Below are 17,795 nucleotides of genomic sequence, written 5' to 3' on the forward strand. Positions count from 1 at the left end.
GGGGAGCGAGGCTGGGGTGCCCGAAAGGGGAGCGGCCGCGGGGAACCGTCCCGACGGCCGGCCGCCCCCTCCCCACCCTGCGGGCGGGTAGAGCCCTCCCCTCCCTCCGTCCGTCCCTCCTCCTGCTGCTGCTGCTGCCCGCCTCCGCCCCCTCCCCCGCGGCCGGGCCGGGCCGGGCCGGGGCCCTTGACGTGTCCCGGCGCCGATTGGCCGCCGGCCGATAGGATCTCCGCGGCCCCGCGTTAAGGCGGGGGACCGCGCGGCGCCGGGAGCAGAGTGCTCCCGGTATCCCGGCTCCGCCACCCCCGGCCGGTCCTCCCGCCCGCCCCGTCCGGGCAGCGCCGCACCGAGCCGCGTCCCCGCACAGTGGCCATGGAGTACACGCCGCCCCCCAAGCCGCAGCTCTCGTCCCGGGCCAACGCCTTCTCCATCGCCGCCCTCATGTCGAGCGGCAGCTCCAAGGACAAGGAGTCCCCCGAGAGCACCATCAAGCCTCTGGGTGAGTGGGGACGGGGGTGACCGCCGGTGTCCGCGGGGTGCGGAGCTCCCGTCCGTCCGTCTGTCCCTGTCCACCCCGGCTCACCCTTCTCAGCGCTCCTGCAGCCGGGCCGGGCAGCGGCGCGTCCCCCCTGCCCGAAGGTTTCCCCGCGGGGTGGAAAGCAGCACCACCTCAGCCTCCATCACCCACGGTCGTTTTTAGGCGAGGCTGTTTATAGCATAAAGAGTTTCCTAAATTCCTCCACTTCCAGTTATGCCTCTTATTCATCCAGCTTCGCCATTTGTAGAATAATCCCACACTCTAAGGTAGCTCAATTTCTCTTCGCTGACATGAAATGAATCTCTTAAATACTTATTGCAAATCAACCCTGGTTCTGAAGTCAAATTAGAGGCTCTCCGCTGTCGTGCCTAGGCTTACAAGGGGTAGTAAAACTTGTGCGTAGAGCTGAAAATCCCTTCACTCCACACTTCCTCGATGTAGGCTCGTACAGGCTGTTTTGCTCTACACAGACAGGGAGGTTTTTTTATGAGGGCATGCGATTTTCGGGTAAGCGATTTCACTTCTATTCGGTTGCCTCTATTCAGAATCCTAAAAGCTTTTAAAAACATTAACATCTTCCCCTCCTTCCCCCCTCCAAGTTTCTGCTGTTTGTCATCGTTGCGTGTATCCAGGAGTTCGCAGAAAACTACCAAAATATGTGTTAAGCTTTCAGGGCGCCGATGAACAGGATTACACTCAATCTTAAAAGAATTTAGAAAAGGCAGCTCCTCAGTGTCTGCTGCACCTAATCAACCGTCTCAAAAGATTTCACATAGGCTAGGGATTCATTGTGAACTTCAGTTTTAAGTCTGGGCTCTAATGTAGGCCGGGAATGTTGCAGCATTCCTGGTCGGCGCATTTACATGAGTTTGTGTTAAACTTAGTGTTGGTGGAGTTGGTTCGGGGTTTTTTGGTTTTCCTTTTTTTTTTTTTTTTTTTTTTTTCATGAAAACGCTTATTTAATTTAACTTTTCAATGTTTTAACCCCTTCCCTCATGTCGTTCAACTAAAAATCGAAGGGAAACGACTGCCTAGGACTCGGTTTTGATTAACTGCAGCTTTAGGCTAAACCTTTCCCCGGAGGGGCAGAGCGCGTTCGTGTTCCTCCCCTTCTTTGGCGCCGGGCGGTGGATCCATCACCGCATCCCGGTGCCGCATCACGGGGCCGGGCAGAGCCTTCGCAGCCCTGCTCCCTCCTGGACTCGCCCGCGGCGGAAACTCCCAACGGAGCTGCTGAAGCGCCCGAAGCCTCCCGGGGCCTGCGGGGGTGGGCGGCGGGAGCCCGGCGCGGCGGGCGGCCAGCGTCAGCAGCAGCTACTGCACCCGCGTATGTTGCGCGGCCGCACGCAGCTCCCCCGGAGCCTGTTTCTCCAAAGGAGCGGGTTCAGTGTCAGCAAACCGGCTGGGAGAAAGGCAGACCCAGCTTTCCGGGAGGGTGAGCCCGTGTCCGCTGTTTAATTAGTATTTGGGGTTCGTCTCCCCGCGAAGGGAGCGCGGAGCTTGCGCGGCCGCGCTCGAGCTCCTTCTGCGTTGCGTTCTCTGCCAGCGGCGCAATCTAGGAGCAGCCGCCCGTGCTCCCCCAGCGTGACCCTGGCCCTCAGCAGCCCCTCGGCGCCCAACGCTCCCGTTTTAATGAGAATTAGTGACCTTTCCGTGGAACCCCTCGGTTAGCGGGGCCGCGGAGCGCAGGGCTGGCTCTGCCCCGCCGTGCCCCGCGGAGCGGGTCACAGCCGGGCGACGGCGAGGCCGGGGCCGTGCTGCTCCCGCCGCCCCCCGAGCGTCTCTCCCGGGGCGCCTCTGGGGAGAGGCGCCGCTCCCGGATCTTCCCGGAGCTCATCTCCGAAAATCACCACCGCTGCCCTCAGATGAGGAGCGGACGCCTAAATAATCGGCCGGGTCTGCTGGGGCAGAGCAGGGGCAGTTGAACGATATATGCCTTTTAATATATACATATATATTGTTTAAATGGCTTGTCTCGGTGGTCTCGTTGTCCTGGATGAATCCCCACTCTCTGTCTCTCTTTCTCTCTCTCTTTCCTCAAACCCTGCAGAACAATTCGTTGAGAAATCCTCCTGCGCCCAGCCTTTGAGTGATTTATCCAGCCTGGACCCTCACGGGGATTTTAGCAGCAGCCCTTCTTCCCTGTGCACCGAGCCCCTCATCCCCACCACCCCCATCATCCCCAGCGAGGAGATGGCCAAAATCTCCTGCAGCCTAGAGACCAAGGAGCTCTGGGACAAGTTTCATGAACTGGGTACCGAGATGATCATCACCAAATCCGGGAGGTAAGGCTGCGCAGCCGCGGGGTTTCCCTCTGGGCATCTTCCGAAAAGCGGGTTTGGACGGCGAAAAAAAGACAGAGTTACGGAAACCCCGCAGTTTTGGGTGGTTTTTTTTTGTTTTTGTGTGTGTGGGGTTTTTTTTTTTGTTTGTTTGTTTTTTAATCGGGAGAACAGCACGGCTGTGTTAAGGGGAGGAGGAGGAGGATGAAGCCCCATATTTGCCGCATCCCCTCGGCGGGCCCAGCCCGGCGCTGCGCGGTGCGCGGAGCCCCGCTGGGGCAGAGGGAGAAGCGGCCGGGGCCGGCAGCGAGGTGCGGGGCGGCGGGACCGGCTGAAATCCACCCGGGGCGTTCTGGCGGCAGAGAAGAATTGTTATTTCCCTAATAATCAGGTCTGTGACTAAAATCCCGCAGTGATTTTGAGGTGCTAGGTTGGTACAGACCGAGGGAAACGCGGGGTCGTGATGGAGTGATTCTGTCAGAGCTTGGTTTGGTTTGTTCTTTTCTCTCGGTTGCAAAAATGCGCAAAAGAATTCCAGGCTTTCTTCTTGCCTCAAACTATGTCGTTTCTTCAGTAAAGCCTATGGGGTTTGGGTCAGTCAAACGCAGTCCGGAGGAGCCAAATGCCTTTTCGAGTTTTTTTAATCCCCCAAGTTAGTTTTTATTAACGTGGTTGCCTGAAGATTCTTTTTCTAACTAGTGAGCTCTATCGTTATATGTTTGGGGTTTTTTTTTTAAAAAAAAATAGGTATAAAACATGAAATTTGTAGTTCAAAATTTTCAACTGTCAAAAACGATTTAACTTTATTTCTGGTCTACAAGACAACCTTACATTTTAAAATTGCGTTTTGTCAAAAGTTTAGTACAGAAAAGAAGTGTTTTAGTTTTGAAAATTCCATTCAAAAATATTGTGAGCACGCTTAAGAAAACACTCATCTAAAATATGTGAGAATAACAACGGAAATTATTTCTGGAATATTTCCCTTACAGTAGTATGGATCCTGTAAAAAAATAAATAATTAAAAGAAAGTCCAAGTGTCTAAATATCTATGTACGTTAGCTACTTTTAGCTACAACTATTTGCTGAAATCGTTGTGTACTTTTAACTAACAGGCAAATAGTGTATTTCTCCTTTACTTTTTCACTTTTACCATATTTTTATTTTTGCTTCTCAAATATCATTTCGATTTCAAGCTGCTTTTTGTCTCCTTATCAGAGACACAAGATTTTACTCTCATCATGTGGAAGCAAAAATAAATAGATGCTTTAAGTTTTTTCAGGGGATTTAAATATAGTTCTTACTTTTAGCAGCTTTTCAGATGCCCTCTTATTTCTGTTCTCTGCCCAACTATTTCTGATTTGCCTTTTTTTTTTTTTTTTTCAGGAGAATGTTTCCTACGATCAGGGTTTCCTTCTCGGGAGTGGATCCTGAGGCCAAGTATATTGTGTTGATGGATATAGTTCCTGTGGACAATAAAAGATATAGATATGCCTACCACAGGTCTTCCTGGTTAGTGGCTGGAAAAGCTGACCCTCCTCTCCCTGCAAGGTTTGTAGATTTCACAGCTGATCTTTCATTTCTCTTTACTTTTTTTTTTTTCCTTCAAGAAATTTCTTGTATCAATCTTTCCATTCTGTTTGCAAATAATGCTCTGAGATTTTGAGTCCATGTTCAACAAAGTTGGTTACAAAACTCTGATTAAAATTTTTGTGTTGTAGAATCTGGCCTCAGATCTCTGCTTGAGGTTTGCTTCATACTGAATATTCCAAGACTTGCAGAATTTGGTTTAAGAGTTCTTTTATATATATTATTTGTTTCTTAATTTTTAAAATTGAAGTTTGTCATGATTCAGGTAAGAAAACTACAAAAAAAAAATTTGATCTGTCTCTTGGATTTGCCCCCCAATATTTGACCTCATAATTTAAAGCAATCCAGGCACCACCAGCCAAGCCAAAGCTGAAATAAATTTCAGCTCACTGCTGTTTATGCTTGAAATTATATTATTTCTGTAACATATCCAGCATTTGCTATCCAATGACTTTATTCCTGATTTTAATCATCTCTTAGGCAGTAGGCAAAGTACAGACCAGTTTCTCGGGACCGTTACTTTCCTTTTTGTTAAGAAATCATGACATATTCTGAGACATCAGGAAAAAAACCCTCTGTAAAATAAGTTCTCTAAAATAGATTCCTCTTTCTCTACAGAAACAAATGCTTTAGAGATTTAATTTCTAAAGTCATTCCATTAATGTAATTAATGGCAGATTCCTTTAAGCACTGAGGCAGCTGAGGCTGCAGCGTTGGGCTGTGCGGTGGGAGGGCACTTCAGGGGAGACCCACACTTCATCGTATTCAGCCCAGCACTTCTGTACCTACTTCAGTCCCCAAGCCCAGTAAGACTGCAGCACATGTCGAGAGGCTTTGCTGAGTCAGAGCCGGAGATATGGGAATAACGCGGATGCCTCTCCGGCTTCAAAGAAACTTTTTGCGGAGGGCTCCGCGCAGGAACACAGATCTGCTCCAGGTGGCTTAGCCCGGGGTTAAGAACTTGCTTATTACAGAGGCAGAAATTATAAGTGAAACACAAGGAATGGAAACAAATCTTTTTGGTGTGTGAGTATAGGCACCAAATTCTGTGCGATTTCCTTATATAAATTCTTGAATTGATATCTTGGTGACTAGTGATCTCTGGAAGGCTGTTCAGAGAAGTAAACAAACAAAAAGCGCAAGCAGAGAAGCTGTGATTAAAGACAGCAACCTAGGAGTTATGTCTGCTTTGTTTTCATGGCCAAAAACTCCTTCTTGCAGTGTGGTTAACGTCTGAGGGCTTCATTTGACGTATTGTAATGGGTACTGATCAAAACCCAAAGAAAAAACATAGGTCCTGGTCCAAAGGAGGCAGCATCAAAAGAAGAAATAACAGAAGAACAGAAATAGTTTTAAGGCAGGGTTTCCCCCTTCTTATTTTTCTGTTCATGCCCCGTTTGGGATACCTTTAAATAGATTTCTAATTCACACTCTCTCTGGCATAGACTCGTTTAACAAGGAAATACAAGAACATAAGACAAGAGACCGGAATAATTAGAAATTGCCCTACTGATTATTGGATAAAACCTTCTTGAAATTTAATAGTTATTTTTATTGCACTGTGATAACTTTTGGAAGTCCTCAGCAGATCAGTGCCCCTTTGTGCAAATGCATATCTGTGCAGTTCCATTTTCAGGATGCTTTGCCCCCATGTGTACATGTACAGCTTTCCTGCTTCATTTCCAGGATGCTTAGTTTAACAGACTGATGATCAGAGCACAGGCAGAGATAGCTTTTTCCTTTTTTTGGACGGTACTTACATATACATTTATGCACTTTGTCCTCCTTATACTTCTTTTTGGTGAGAAAAAGGATTTCAAGACGTTCAGTTTGCCAGTGTTTGCATTACCAGTGCTTCTTCTAGAGTGTTATCTTTTTGGGTAGGAGGCCTCAGTCTTGAACAGATTAAAAGTACTTCTCCTCCCATCTTGAAACGACTTTGGTCCCGCTTCAGTAACAGAAACCCTTAACGAAGTTATGATTTCTTGTCCTCCAAATACAGGGTTTTAGCTCTCCCTGCCTGAGGAGTGTCAGTGAGAGGTGTGTGTGGGCACTGGTAACAAGGTACTTACTCCCCACACACACCATTGCCTGCCTGCGTCTGCCTGGAACAGGGGCATCAGGGTTATAATTCAGGAGTTGCATTGTGCCTGGGTGTAAGACTTTGCAGGATTCAACCAGTCTGATGGTTTCACTCTTTCCATTATAAAAGTAACTTTCAACATTATGACAGTTTTGCAGGGGTTTTTTGGATTTTTTTTTTTTCAAATTAATAAGTATTCTGTGATTCTGTTTGAAAGATTAGCCCTTCAGGGAACTTTCTATTAAAACCAGTTTTATCCTTGTCTTCCTGCTGTCAATGTTGAAGACAAGCTTATGTTGCAATGAACAAATTTATGTTGCAATGATCATTTAAATAAAAATACTTTTCAGAAAGTATTGTGTAAATCTTCTAAAGTGGTATCTGGGGATAGAGTTCCTATGTGATATTTTGTGTTTGTCTTCCACATCGTTAGAACTGTGTGAGACATCAGTTCAGTAAGTTTCAGCATGTACCTTTATTTGATCTTCTTCCTTTGCCTCATTTCTTTCACTCAAAAATTGTCACTATTTTTTTTTTAAACTGTATTTGTCTAAAATAATTTGTTTAATGAACTCAGTGTTTGCAAACTTACGGAGAACTCTAGGCAGGAAACCTTTAAAAGGTATTATATTTTGAAAATTATTTGAGACATTATGGTAAATAAAAGTAGCATGCAGAGGGCTTGTGGCACCAGACCATCTGTTAAACTAAATAGAGAGAGTGCGGTGTTGCATTCCAAAATACACAAAAAAGAAGCAGTACCCAAACCTTGCATATATCCTGAAACATTATATACTGCAGAGCAAATTCACACCCAAATATGGCTCCTAAATACTTTGTGAATCGAAGCGAGGAGCCCCTCACATCTGGCTGGCCTTAGGCAGCAGATCCCAGGCAAACTTCTGGGAGAGCCTCGTGTGCCGTGCTGGAATGTGCATGTTTATCTCACTGACCTGTTTTCTCGTCCGCACTCGTGGTCTTGCCAACCACTTCTGCTTCAGAAATGGCTCTGTCTAGTGTTCCGCCCTCTTCCCTGAGGTGTGCCAGCTTGGGCTGTGGGAGAAGTGTGGGAAATAGGTGTAGATCACCAGGTGGAACCCTGTGTTGCAGTGAGATTGTTGGGCTGTAGCAAATGGGTAAAGAAAAGTAAGGTCTATTACTGCTTTTTAGTAGCTGACATTCTGGTGCCCATCCTTCAGTGACTTTCCTCTTAGCACTCTGCTTACAGGTACTTGGTAGTTTTAAAGCAGTGCCAGGCATTAACCATCAATGGTGTAAAACAACTGCGCTCAGCTTTTCAGCACAGGGAGGTCTTTACTCATTCCCCACACATATTTGAAATACTTTGGCTTCTTGGTCCCAATTAGCCAAACTTTACTGAGTCTGACTCTGTGATCACAGTAAACACTTTTAGCTATCCAGAAATCCAAAATTAGGCATCAGGCTCGAAAAACAAAACAAACCCCAAACAAACAAACAAACTGCCAAAAAACCAAACCCCAAGACTGGCTGAAAAGTTAAAAGTTGCAGGGCATGTTTGGGACTCATTTTGTTTTGCCTTCCGTAATTCATAGCTCTAAATATTTAAATTTTCTCAGTTCTTTAGAGGAAGGCAGAGTTAGTTTTCACGAGAGCTAAGATTCTTTTGACATAACATGATTCCAGGTCTTGGGATTTCAGATGCATCATCATTTTTTATGAGCTTTGCAGTGGAATCAGCAGAGCCGATAGCAGTGAGGATGCCTGCATGCTAGGAATATTTTATTGTGACAGAAATCCTGGCTCAGCATCATCCCTCCCATAGACATAGCTAGAGCAGCCAAGTTGTGCTTTGGATCAATGTAAGGAAAACATCCTGTACATCTGAGGCGAGCTGTGCTGGTAAAATGTTAGTTTCACTGTGTCTTAGGGATTCTGCTGGCAAAAACAGAATACAGGATCAAATCTCCTCCCTCTTTGAGCAACAGGGCTGCTCTCCCCAGTGTCTTTAGTATGGGCATTCCTTGATTAGGGATCAGCGTGCTCTATTGGAGAGTTACGCCCCACCATTTAGTGGTTTTTCCATTCTAAAATCGTAGCTCAACAACGAGGACAAATATTTATCTTCCAAACCTGGCAGCTCAGTGCTGCCCCACCCACCTAATGGAAGAAAGTCATTTGTGTGGCCAAGGACATCACCCAAAATGAGAGTCAGGCCCTCAGTGAGTGACAACCAATGCAGGCAGCAGTAAAACAGGGCTGGTTTGCACTAGCTGAAAGTCTAGTCAATTTGCCATCACAAAAGAACAGTTGAGTTAATAATTTTCAGCAATACATTATTCCTATAAAATCATTGCTCTTAAATAGCATGGCATTTGTAATTAGTGTAGTCATAATATATATATATCACTGTATCTGCATGTCTTCTTGCTTCCTTTTCTTCTGTTTAATTTCCCAAGTGTAGGACTGTTAATAGCAAAACTGCAACTAATTTTTCATGTCAGACCACTGTGCTGGACTGCAGCCTTCAACCTCTTATAAACAGACGTCACCACAGCAAATGTGTGATCGAGTGCAGGTTAAAATCATTATCACGGCTTAATGTTACATATAAAGAAAAATGCACTTTTATCTGCATTCCCCCATTATCTCTGTAATGACACCATGTTTTTTCTCTTGGAGTTGTAGTCATTGTTATTTTAAGTGCTTGTTAGTACAGCTGTGGGGAAAGACATGATCAATTTTTCATTTGGGAAAAGACACAACAGGGAATGTTAATGTCTCCATTTTAGATAGCGGGATAAAATAATAGGTATGGTTAAGGAGCAGTCTAGCACTCAGACCCAGGATTCTCAGTTATGTTCCAGTGAATTAATTAAGTCATCTGCTTTACTGTCCTTCATGAATAGCTTTATTTTGGGAATTCATTAATTTGGGGGACATGGTATCATGTTCTAGCAGCAGATTTGTTTTACCCTAAGCTCTCAGGAAGTCCATGCCCGTGAAACCACTGCATATCCTGAAAGCAAAATGATATGTGCATTTTAATTTCATACAGAGGTGGTGCCCACACACAAGCCCAGAGGTGAGATTTTATTTTCAGCAGGCACTTTCCCTGTGTTTTTTAGGTTGTATGTGCACCCTGACTCCCCATTCACAGGAGAGCAACTGCTGAAGCAGATGGTGTCCTTCGAAAAAGTCAAACTCACCAACAACGAGCTGGATCAGCATGGCCATGTGAGTAGCTCTACGGGTGGGAAAGGGAAAACAAATCACTAAGGAATTGCTTGCTTGTGCCACAGGGCTAAATGGGAGAGAGACTGCCATGGGGAAACGCTGGCATGGCCCCCATGTTACACCTCTTTTAGCCAGCCCTTCAAACCCTTCATACCACAGTGGTGGAAGATGTTGAAGCTTGAATGTGTTTGGTTTAACATGTTTAAGGGTCCTTTTGGGTTCCTTTGTTGTTGAGGAACAGGCGACTTTCAAAGTCAGGATTTTCTGTAATATTTCATAAGGTAGAGCCTGGATCAATGGTTCAAATCATATTCCCACTTCCATTAGAGGCAAAACATCCATCACGGGCAAGTTCAGGGTGGAGGTGAGCATCAAAGCAAGGCATAGAAGGAAGGCAGATGAGCCTTTTGTTGTGCTTCTGCTTGCATTTTGCTGTGACCTGGCAGTCTGCTCTGCCATGTGCCATTGCCAGCACGTGCCAAACCCACGTGTTTTTATATGTGTGCTTGGAAGCTCCCAACAGGTCACTTCAGGCCACCTGTTAGGGTTGGGTCTGTCAATAAGTGCTCTTTTACTTCCAGACTCAATGCAGCATGCGCTCAGAGTCAAAAGAAAATACTGACCTGACACCAAAGCATGGTCTATATAATTATAAAACGTAAGTGTGCCTCAATTGCCCTTGGAATAACTGTAGGCTAACTGCAAGTCAAGGTGCCACAGGGTGGGCTTGGTCCTCTGAAGGAGACAGGTCCCAGCTCTCATTGGTGCCAGTTCGTTGTCACAAGTCTTGAGGCTGGAAGATGGTAAACAGGATTCAGAGCTGCTTGCCATGGGTTCCTGCTATGCACCATCAATGGGGACAACTCCTTTAGTTTTCTGACTGCCTAATGGTAGGTGCTTACAATAGGTATCATCTGTCCTGTCCTCTCCCTAAAACTGCCTGTAAAGTGCAGGGACGACTAGGTAGTGCTTCCAAATTGCAAAGAAAGAGCTAAAATCGTTGCCTCTGGGTTTGGTGATTCTCTCAGGGAAGAGAGAAGGAGCAAGGGGACAGATTTGAAAGAATTGGTTGGCTGAGAACAGGGCAGGTCAGTTCAGAAGAACGAGCATAAAGGCAGTGTTAATACATGAGGCATTGGGAAGGGAGGAATGATTTTGAATTCTAAAGTGTGTGTAGGGGTAACTAATTCTTTCAGCTGAAAAATTGCAGAATACAATGTATCAGAAATCCCTTCCCTGGCGTGGTATTTATGGCCTGGATTGTGGGAGACAGTGGCCATTTGTCTCAGCTGTGTTCTATGCAATTGTTTCTCACCCAAAAGAGAATTTTCACTCATTTCAAGAACTGAGAATTGAACCACAGCCATGATAATTTAAAATACATCCTGGAAATAACAGCATCAAGAATATATTAAAACCCCAAACAAATAAACAAAAGAAAGCCCAGATAGATGCCTCTGTGTTGTTCTTTTGTAGAGATCCATCTGTGAGTATATTGTTCTTGAACCCAGTTCCCACCGTTGTTCCCTTCAGGACTAGTGGAACATGGTTTTTCTTTTTCTTCCCTTTTATTTCATAATCTGTAGAAGGGCAAAGCTGAAGATTTGTGGGCTCTATCACCGAGTGATGATAGAGCAGTGTACGTGAGCACTTAAAAAGAAGCATTTTTCATCATAACAGGGGCCATGTGTGCCTCTAATAAAGGGCTTGCAGCAGTATATTGCAAGCTAGTTAGGAGAGCTGCAGTTCCCAGAAGCCCAGAGGAGTAGGAAGAAGAAGTAGGTCTGAGAAGCTGTCGGGAACAGAGACATGTGGCAGAGCAAGAAGATGTAATCGTCTCAAATACAGGCAGCAGGAGAAAATGATCCGTAGCGTTTGAGATGCAGCCTTCCCATTAATTTCCGGAGAAGCAGAGATTGATCCCATTCTTTACACAAAGGCTCTGGACAGCCAACGACAATGGAAAGTTTTACGTGTTCACTTAAGAATAAGCCCTGAAACCTTGATCCTGTGTTGAGATTTGAGTGACAGGTGTTACCTCTTCACAGAGCACTCTCTTTTTAATATTTTGTGAGGGTTTATGTTCCAAATTAGGATGTCAGGTTTTATGTGCTGCCTTACTGAAGCTATGCAAATGCCATCATTGGATGATCAGTAGAATTAAGGAAGAAATCAGTCCCCTGGAGCCTTTAAGGAGGGTCTCCTGTGCTATGGTCCATGGCATTTCCAAATTCCTGTCTATGAAGACAAGAAGAGAATTGAAGCACTGCCTGAAATCTCTCCTTTCAGGCTGAAAGAGCCAGTCTTCACTGTTTGATAAGCCGTATTGGTTCCTGAGGAAGATTGGATGACCCAAAAAAATGCCTTTAAATACTAGTTACAGATAGGGAAAATGGATCCAACCTGATTCCAGTTTGTTCTAGTTGCTTGCTTTCTTCACCGTCCAGAATGCAGTTTTGGGTGTTAAGGTAATTGTGGTTTATTTGTAGAGTGGTTCACTTCCTGAAAAGGAATCTATAGAGTAGAGAGGCATTTGTTTGTTCTAGCATATGTTTGTTTTCTCTTATTCCAAGGCTTTTGGAGTTGGCAAACATTTCTGATCGTGTACCTTCAGCAGCATGTGTAACTCCAGAGTTATGCACATATTCTCCCCAAGCCTCAGGCAGAAGTCTTATCTCTGTGTACATGACATACAGCTCACTCCATGGAAACACTTTCAGATATCCTTACCAAAGGAAGGAAATGGCTCTTGTCTCTAGAATTTTACAGCCAAGCAAGTAATTATGATTTTTCTGACTGTGAAATATTTATGAATGTGACATTTTCCCCTGAGGTTTTTAGTAATGTTTTTTACACAGAGTGCTTTCTTTAGGACTTTTCATTGGCCTTCATTGGAGTGCCATCATTTCTGGTTTATATTGAGGTGAGCCATGAGTGTATACATTATTGTAACTGGTTTTTTGGCATTTACTCAAACACATGAATCTATGCAAAAAAATCCTCAAAGCTGTGAACATGTTTAATAAATAACTGTGAAAGCAGGGGGTGTGGAATAGCCACAAGGAGTTATGCCCAAGTTTTTTAGTCAACCAGCCAGAAGTTAGGAATCTCTGTGCTTCCAAAAAGAAAACTTTACATGGTAATGCTATAATTTGGTGGATATGGAAGTGGCATTCACAGTAAAGTTTCTGAATTCAAAACCATCTTGGAATTTTGCAGCTGGCATCCAGATTGTCTCTGGTGTCTGGTCTGTAGCCAGTGGGAGCCAGATGCCTACAAACCTGCCTGACCTTACAGCAATCAGGATCCTATAAGGAGGTATCCAGGTCATCTTTCCTGACTCAGGCTGTCAGCACAAAGTGGGGTGGTTGGGACCCTGTGGCTGCCACCAAGTGTGTGCAGGGGGGCTGCCATGAATATGTGGGCACCTGATGTATCTCTTGGGACATGCCAGCAGGACTGTCACTGAGCTGGCACAAGGGGTTTTCTGATAGCTATACCATGCAGGAGGGGACTGCTTGGACTTTGAGGCCACCCTTGGAGGCTACTCTGTGAGGAACACCCTCTGGATCTAACTCCTTTGGGCTATTTTTATATGATCCTAACATAAGAGGTTGCATGGATGTTAAGGAGTGTCTTTGTGTGTCATCAGCAGCTTGTGTGGGGGTTCAGGTGGAGAATTACACATACAGACCCTCACATGAAGGAAATGGTGATGTTTACCTTGGTCATGGGTCTTTTTGTGATCTCCTGGCTGCATTCAGTACTTGTTTAGTACATGAATGACCAGACTTACCTCTGGTGGGAGTGAGAAATGTAGAGTACCATGGGAGGGAGGGAGGTTATCTATGTGCACTCTATTTTTTTGGAAATTTTTTATAAGGGATTATATGGTCTTCTTTGAGAAATGTAGTTCCTTTTATCACAATTCGCATTCAGTGAGGAGTGAAAGGAAGGGGCATGCGTGGTGATTTCCTCCTTCCACCTGACTGCTTCTCAGATGTAATGCCTTGGTGTGGATGTCATGGCCATGAAAGGCAATGGAAAGCACCAAGGTCTGTGGGCCAACCCCTCAGTGAGCCTATCACCATCCACACACCCTGCATTAGAACGTCTTTTCCATCTGCTTAGGGCACTCCAAGTAACTAGGATGGCAAGACAAAATTTTTCAAAGAGAGGGAAACATGCTAAGGATATTAAAAGCAAGGTCCATGGCCGTTGTGTATGTTCCTATATAAAATGGTGAAGTGCTTTGAAAAAGGACCTGAGCTGGTTAAAGCAAACATGCAACACTTTCAGGATGATGGTTCACTGTCATTGTACTGTCTTTCTTGTTGCTGTGTGCCTCCCCCCAAAGTGTGAGTCTTGGCAATATTTGGCCCCGAAGGAGCAGTAAAGAAAAACACTGATGGAAATTGTAGCCATGATAGAGCTGTCTCTAAGCCCTCCACTCCAATGCAATGTGCAACCTTTCTCATTGACTTAGCATGAAATACTGCACTGCTCCTGCTATGTTTCAGCTGAAGTTAGCGCTTCCTGAGGAATGCACATTAGCTATTCCAGATGTACAGAGCTGCCTGTAATGTCGTTATGGCCCCTGCAAAATAGAACCACCCACACCATTGCCAATTTTGTCTTGTGACTGTGATTATATCCAAAACAAGGGCTGGTGTGAGCTGAGCTCTGTATTTAATTCTTATATTGTAATACTGTGGTTAGAGGCCGCCAAACAGGCCTCCAGCCAGTGGTAACTGAAGCAAGGGGGACTCTTGAATGTTGAAATTGGTTGGTTGGTACCTTAGGTTTAGAATTGTTTTGGGAGCTCGTAAACAATTATTAATGAGGATAGAATAGCAAAACCCAGTCATTTGGGGGTTCCGTACTGGTTTCCCTCCTTGCTTGCATTTTTGGTAGTCTGCGGTGAAGAGCGCCTCTGAAGGAGTTTGTTTTAAAGGGTTGCTACAGGGAAAGGCTACGTGGAGTTTTACTTTTGGTCAGACAGTTTGTGCTGCTGCTGGTAGGTTTTTGAATGGGTCTAATTTTTTCCATTTTTTTTCCCTGAGGGTTTGTGACTGTTTTCATTCTGCACCTGAGCATTTCTGCAAGCGGGGACTCTCGGCCATTAGTTTTCAGGAGTTACAAATTCACACCTGCCAGCCTGGGCACACTCTACCAGTGACTAATTCTATACGTAAAACACCTCACCTGTAGGAACAGGTATTTACACCTCAAGAAATGCATGCTCACCAGTGGCGCAGGAGTGAGAGGAGATTCGCTCCTGGGATGCCTGCTTTTCCACCTCCATTTCCTGGAGCTGCCCAAAGGACCTGGAGAGTTTGCTCTGAAAACAAGCCCCTGGCTGGTTAGATTTCAGATGCTTCCCCTTCAGTGTTAATTAGATCTCCCCCACCCCACCGCCCCATGGTTTTATAGCCTTTGAGGGCCCTGTCAGCCTTCCTCTCAGGACAGTGCTCTGTCATTCTTCCTTGCAGATCATTTTGAACTCCATGCACAAGTACCAGCCAAGGGTCCACATCATTAAGAAGAAGGATCACACAGCTTCTTTGCTAAATCTGAAATCAGAAGAGTTCAGAACATTCATCTTTCCAGAGACAGTTTTTACTGCTGTTACTGCCTACCAGAATCAATTGGTGAGTAGTGTTGCTAATTTCCACAGATGTAACTGGATCCCACCCTGCTGAAAATTCCCTTCTGCCCAATCTAAACTAGGAAAATTTCTGCCCAAACCTATCTTTCCATGCCAATCTTATTCACATTCATGAGTATTTCCTGAATATACAGTAGTAGTACAGACTTCAAAGAGCAGTAAGGATTATTCATGAGAGTAAAAATGGCAAGTAAGAGGCTTTCTTTTGTCTTCCCCTCTGTCTATAAAAAGCTGCTTGCCTATTAACGTTTAGTCATTTTCTAATTATAGCTCATTAAAGAACTGTTCTTATTTGCAGTGATCTTTCATGCCACAAGCTATGAGCTGAGAGAGATTCTGGTTTGCACATGATGATTTCACAGGCTTAAAAAGTTGACTAATTAAGCTGTAAGGCTCAAACGTAAGGAAAGTCACTCAGAGATATGCTTTTCAGAGGCTGCCCAGATTACATCCAGATGTTTGAATTTCAATTTGCATGCCAGTGAATAATATATACAAAATGAGAAGATCATAACAATGGATTGCTAATGAGTAATTTTAGGAAGTCTATAAACAATCGGAGAACAGAGGCTCTGCTTGATGGTGGATTGGGCTTTAATATTTAAGTCAGTGGAAATATATTGTTGCCTTCAGTGTGATTCAGAGTATGCTTTAAGAGCTTACTGACTACGGTACTTCAAAAAAAACCCACCTATTTTATTCCTTAGTTCTCTCAAGTTAAGAAAAATATAGGCACCGTACAAATACGTGGCCAGTCAGCATCACAGAGTTCATGTACCTGCTCGATTATTTAAAGAAGTAGGCATTTCCTAATACGAAGCAAAAGCAATTTTGAAATGCTATGAATAAAATTAAACTAATGCATAGGATGCATTAATGCATAGGAAGCTCTGAAGATAATATTAGTAATATTAAGTCAGTCCCTATGACAGACCCCACATCCTGTTTTAAGGCTTTAATGTATTGATTTAGACTTAGATTTGTATCTGAATGCTGTAGAAAACACACTTAGCACCTGGAAATCTCAAGAAAATAATGTTTAGACAGGCAGTTAGGTTTTTCTATGTAACTTTCTTTAGAAACCAGCAAAACAGTAACAGGCACAAAATCAGCTAAATCCAGAATTTATTTCTGTAGGATGGATTTGTGTCTACCGATGATATTTACACTAGAGATGTTTCTAAAGTAACCTTCCCAAAGCACATACATTGAGTCCTGGAAAATTTCTCAATGGAACATCTCCGGAACCCCTAGAGGTTGATGTTGTCATTTTATTTATGACTAATGAAAATGGAGCCTTTTTTCATTTTTGCCATTTCTTTCAGAACTGTTTTAAGGAGGGATTGATTACATTTCTGGAGGTTATTAGATAAAAGCTAAATACATTACACTTTCAACAAACTATCTCATAATTTAAGATTTAAAGGGCATGCATTTATTTAAACAGTCAAACCACTGCCACAGAGTTGAATTGTAGGTCAGATTTCATTTTAAAATGCTTTCTAGCAGATGTTCTCTGATTGTTTGTGAGACAGTCTCTCAGGAAAAATATGGCCATAAATGATTGTGAGTCTCATCTGGCTTTGGTGGATACAAAAAGTTTCTCCTGTGATGTCATACCAAAACTTTAATATCATGAAGATGGAAGTTTGATTGGTGAAAATATGCTCGAGAGATGAATAGACATCCTTATTGTTCTGTAGTGCAGTTGGCTGGGTGTGTCAGTGATCTCAGTCAATGGAACTAGTTAGAGCTTGTCTTTTTTCAAGGTGGTTTTCAAAATGCTGCCATAAAAATCTTCACTGGATGTGAGGCACTAACTTGCCGCCCCACAACATCACCATGAGCTGAAGGCTTATGGATGTCTTGGAAGTAGAATGAGCCTATAACTAACTTTCTGAGCTGTTTCAAGGTCCTTGTGACAAGGCTTCAAGGTTGTTTCCACCAGTTGTCCCTGAGAGATGAGACAGCCTCAAACCCTCCACCAGCACTCAGGTCCATAGTGTTTGACCACTGGCAGGCCATAATTAAAAACTCTGAATTTCCCTTTGTCAGTCTCTTCCTCTCTTTGTTATCCTCAGAAGACCTCTTTCTCAGAATTAAAAGTTGAGTCCAGTCATCCTCTTTATTTTTTTATATTTTACATAAATATATATTTGTCCTCTTTATTATTTTTTATTTTGGGGGAGAAGCCACCCCATTTTTAAATATATTTTTTTGATGAGAGTGTTTCATTGTTTGAGAATTTGGAAAAGATCCCATTTTCTTTTCCTGAGTCTTGAGGCCCAGTTATTAAAAATGAGGTTGTAGCCTCTTCAATACTGGGGGGGTTTTTTGTGTTTTTTTTGTTTGATTTTTTTTTTTTGTTTGTTTGTTTGTTTGGTTTTTTGTTTGGTTGTTTATTTTTTTGGGGGGGAAGTC

At 44.0% G+C, this 17,795-nt stretch overlaps 1 protein-coding gene across 2 annotated transcripts in view; it reads left to right on the forward strand.

Annotated features, from left to right (window-relative positions):
• Positions 1–288: 288 nt before the first annotated feature.
• Positions 289–17,795, forward strand: part of TBX20 (T-box transcription factor 20) — a 39,544-nt gene continuing 22,037 nt past the window's right edge. For both annotated transcript variants that reach the window (XM_066192356.1, XM_066192365.1), the window contains exons 1-5: positions 289–499; positions 2,589–2,823; positions 4,204–4,368; positions 9,598–9,706; positions 15,199–15,357. In XM_066192356.1, the coding sequence (XP_066048453.1) occupies positions 373–499; positions 2,589–2,823; positions 4,204–4,368; positions 9,598–9,706; positions 15,199–15,357 (795 nt within the window). In that variant the 5' untranslated portion in view covers positions 289–372. The remainder of the gene's footprint in view (positions 500–2,588; positions 2,824–4,203; positions 4,369–9,597; positions 9,707–15,198; positions 15,358–17,795) is intronic.

Source organism: Chamaea fasciata, unplaced genomic scaffold (assembly GCF_029207755.1).
Source record: "Chamaea fasciata isolate MVZ Bird 193981 ecotype frontalis unplaced genomic scaffold, bChaFas1.0.hap1 SCAF_1, whole genome shotgun sequence".
In the NCBI taxonomy this organism is placed as follows: Eukaryota; Metazoa; Chordata; class Aves; order Passeriformes; family Sylviidae; genus Chamaea; species Chamaea fasciata.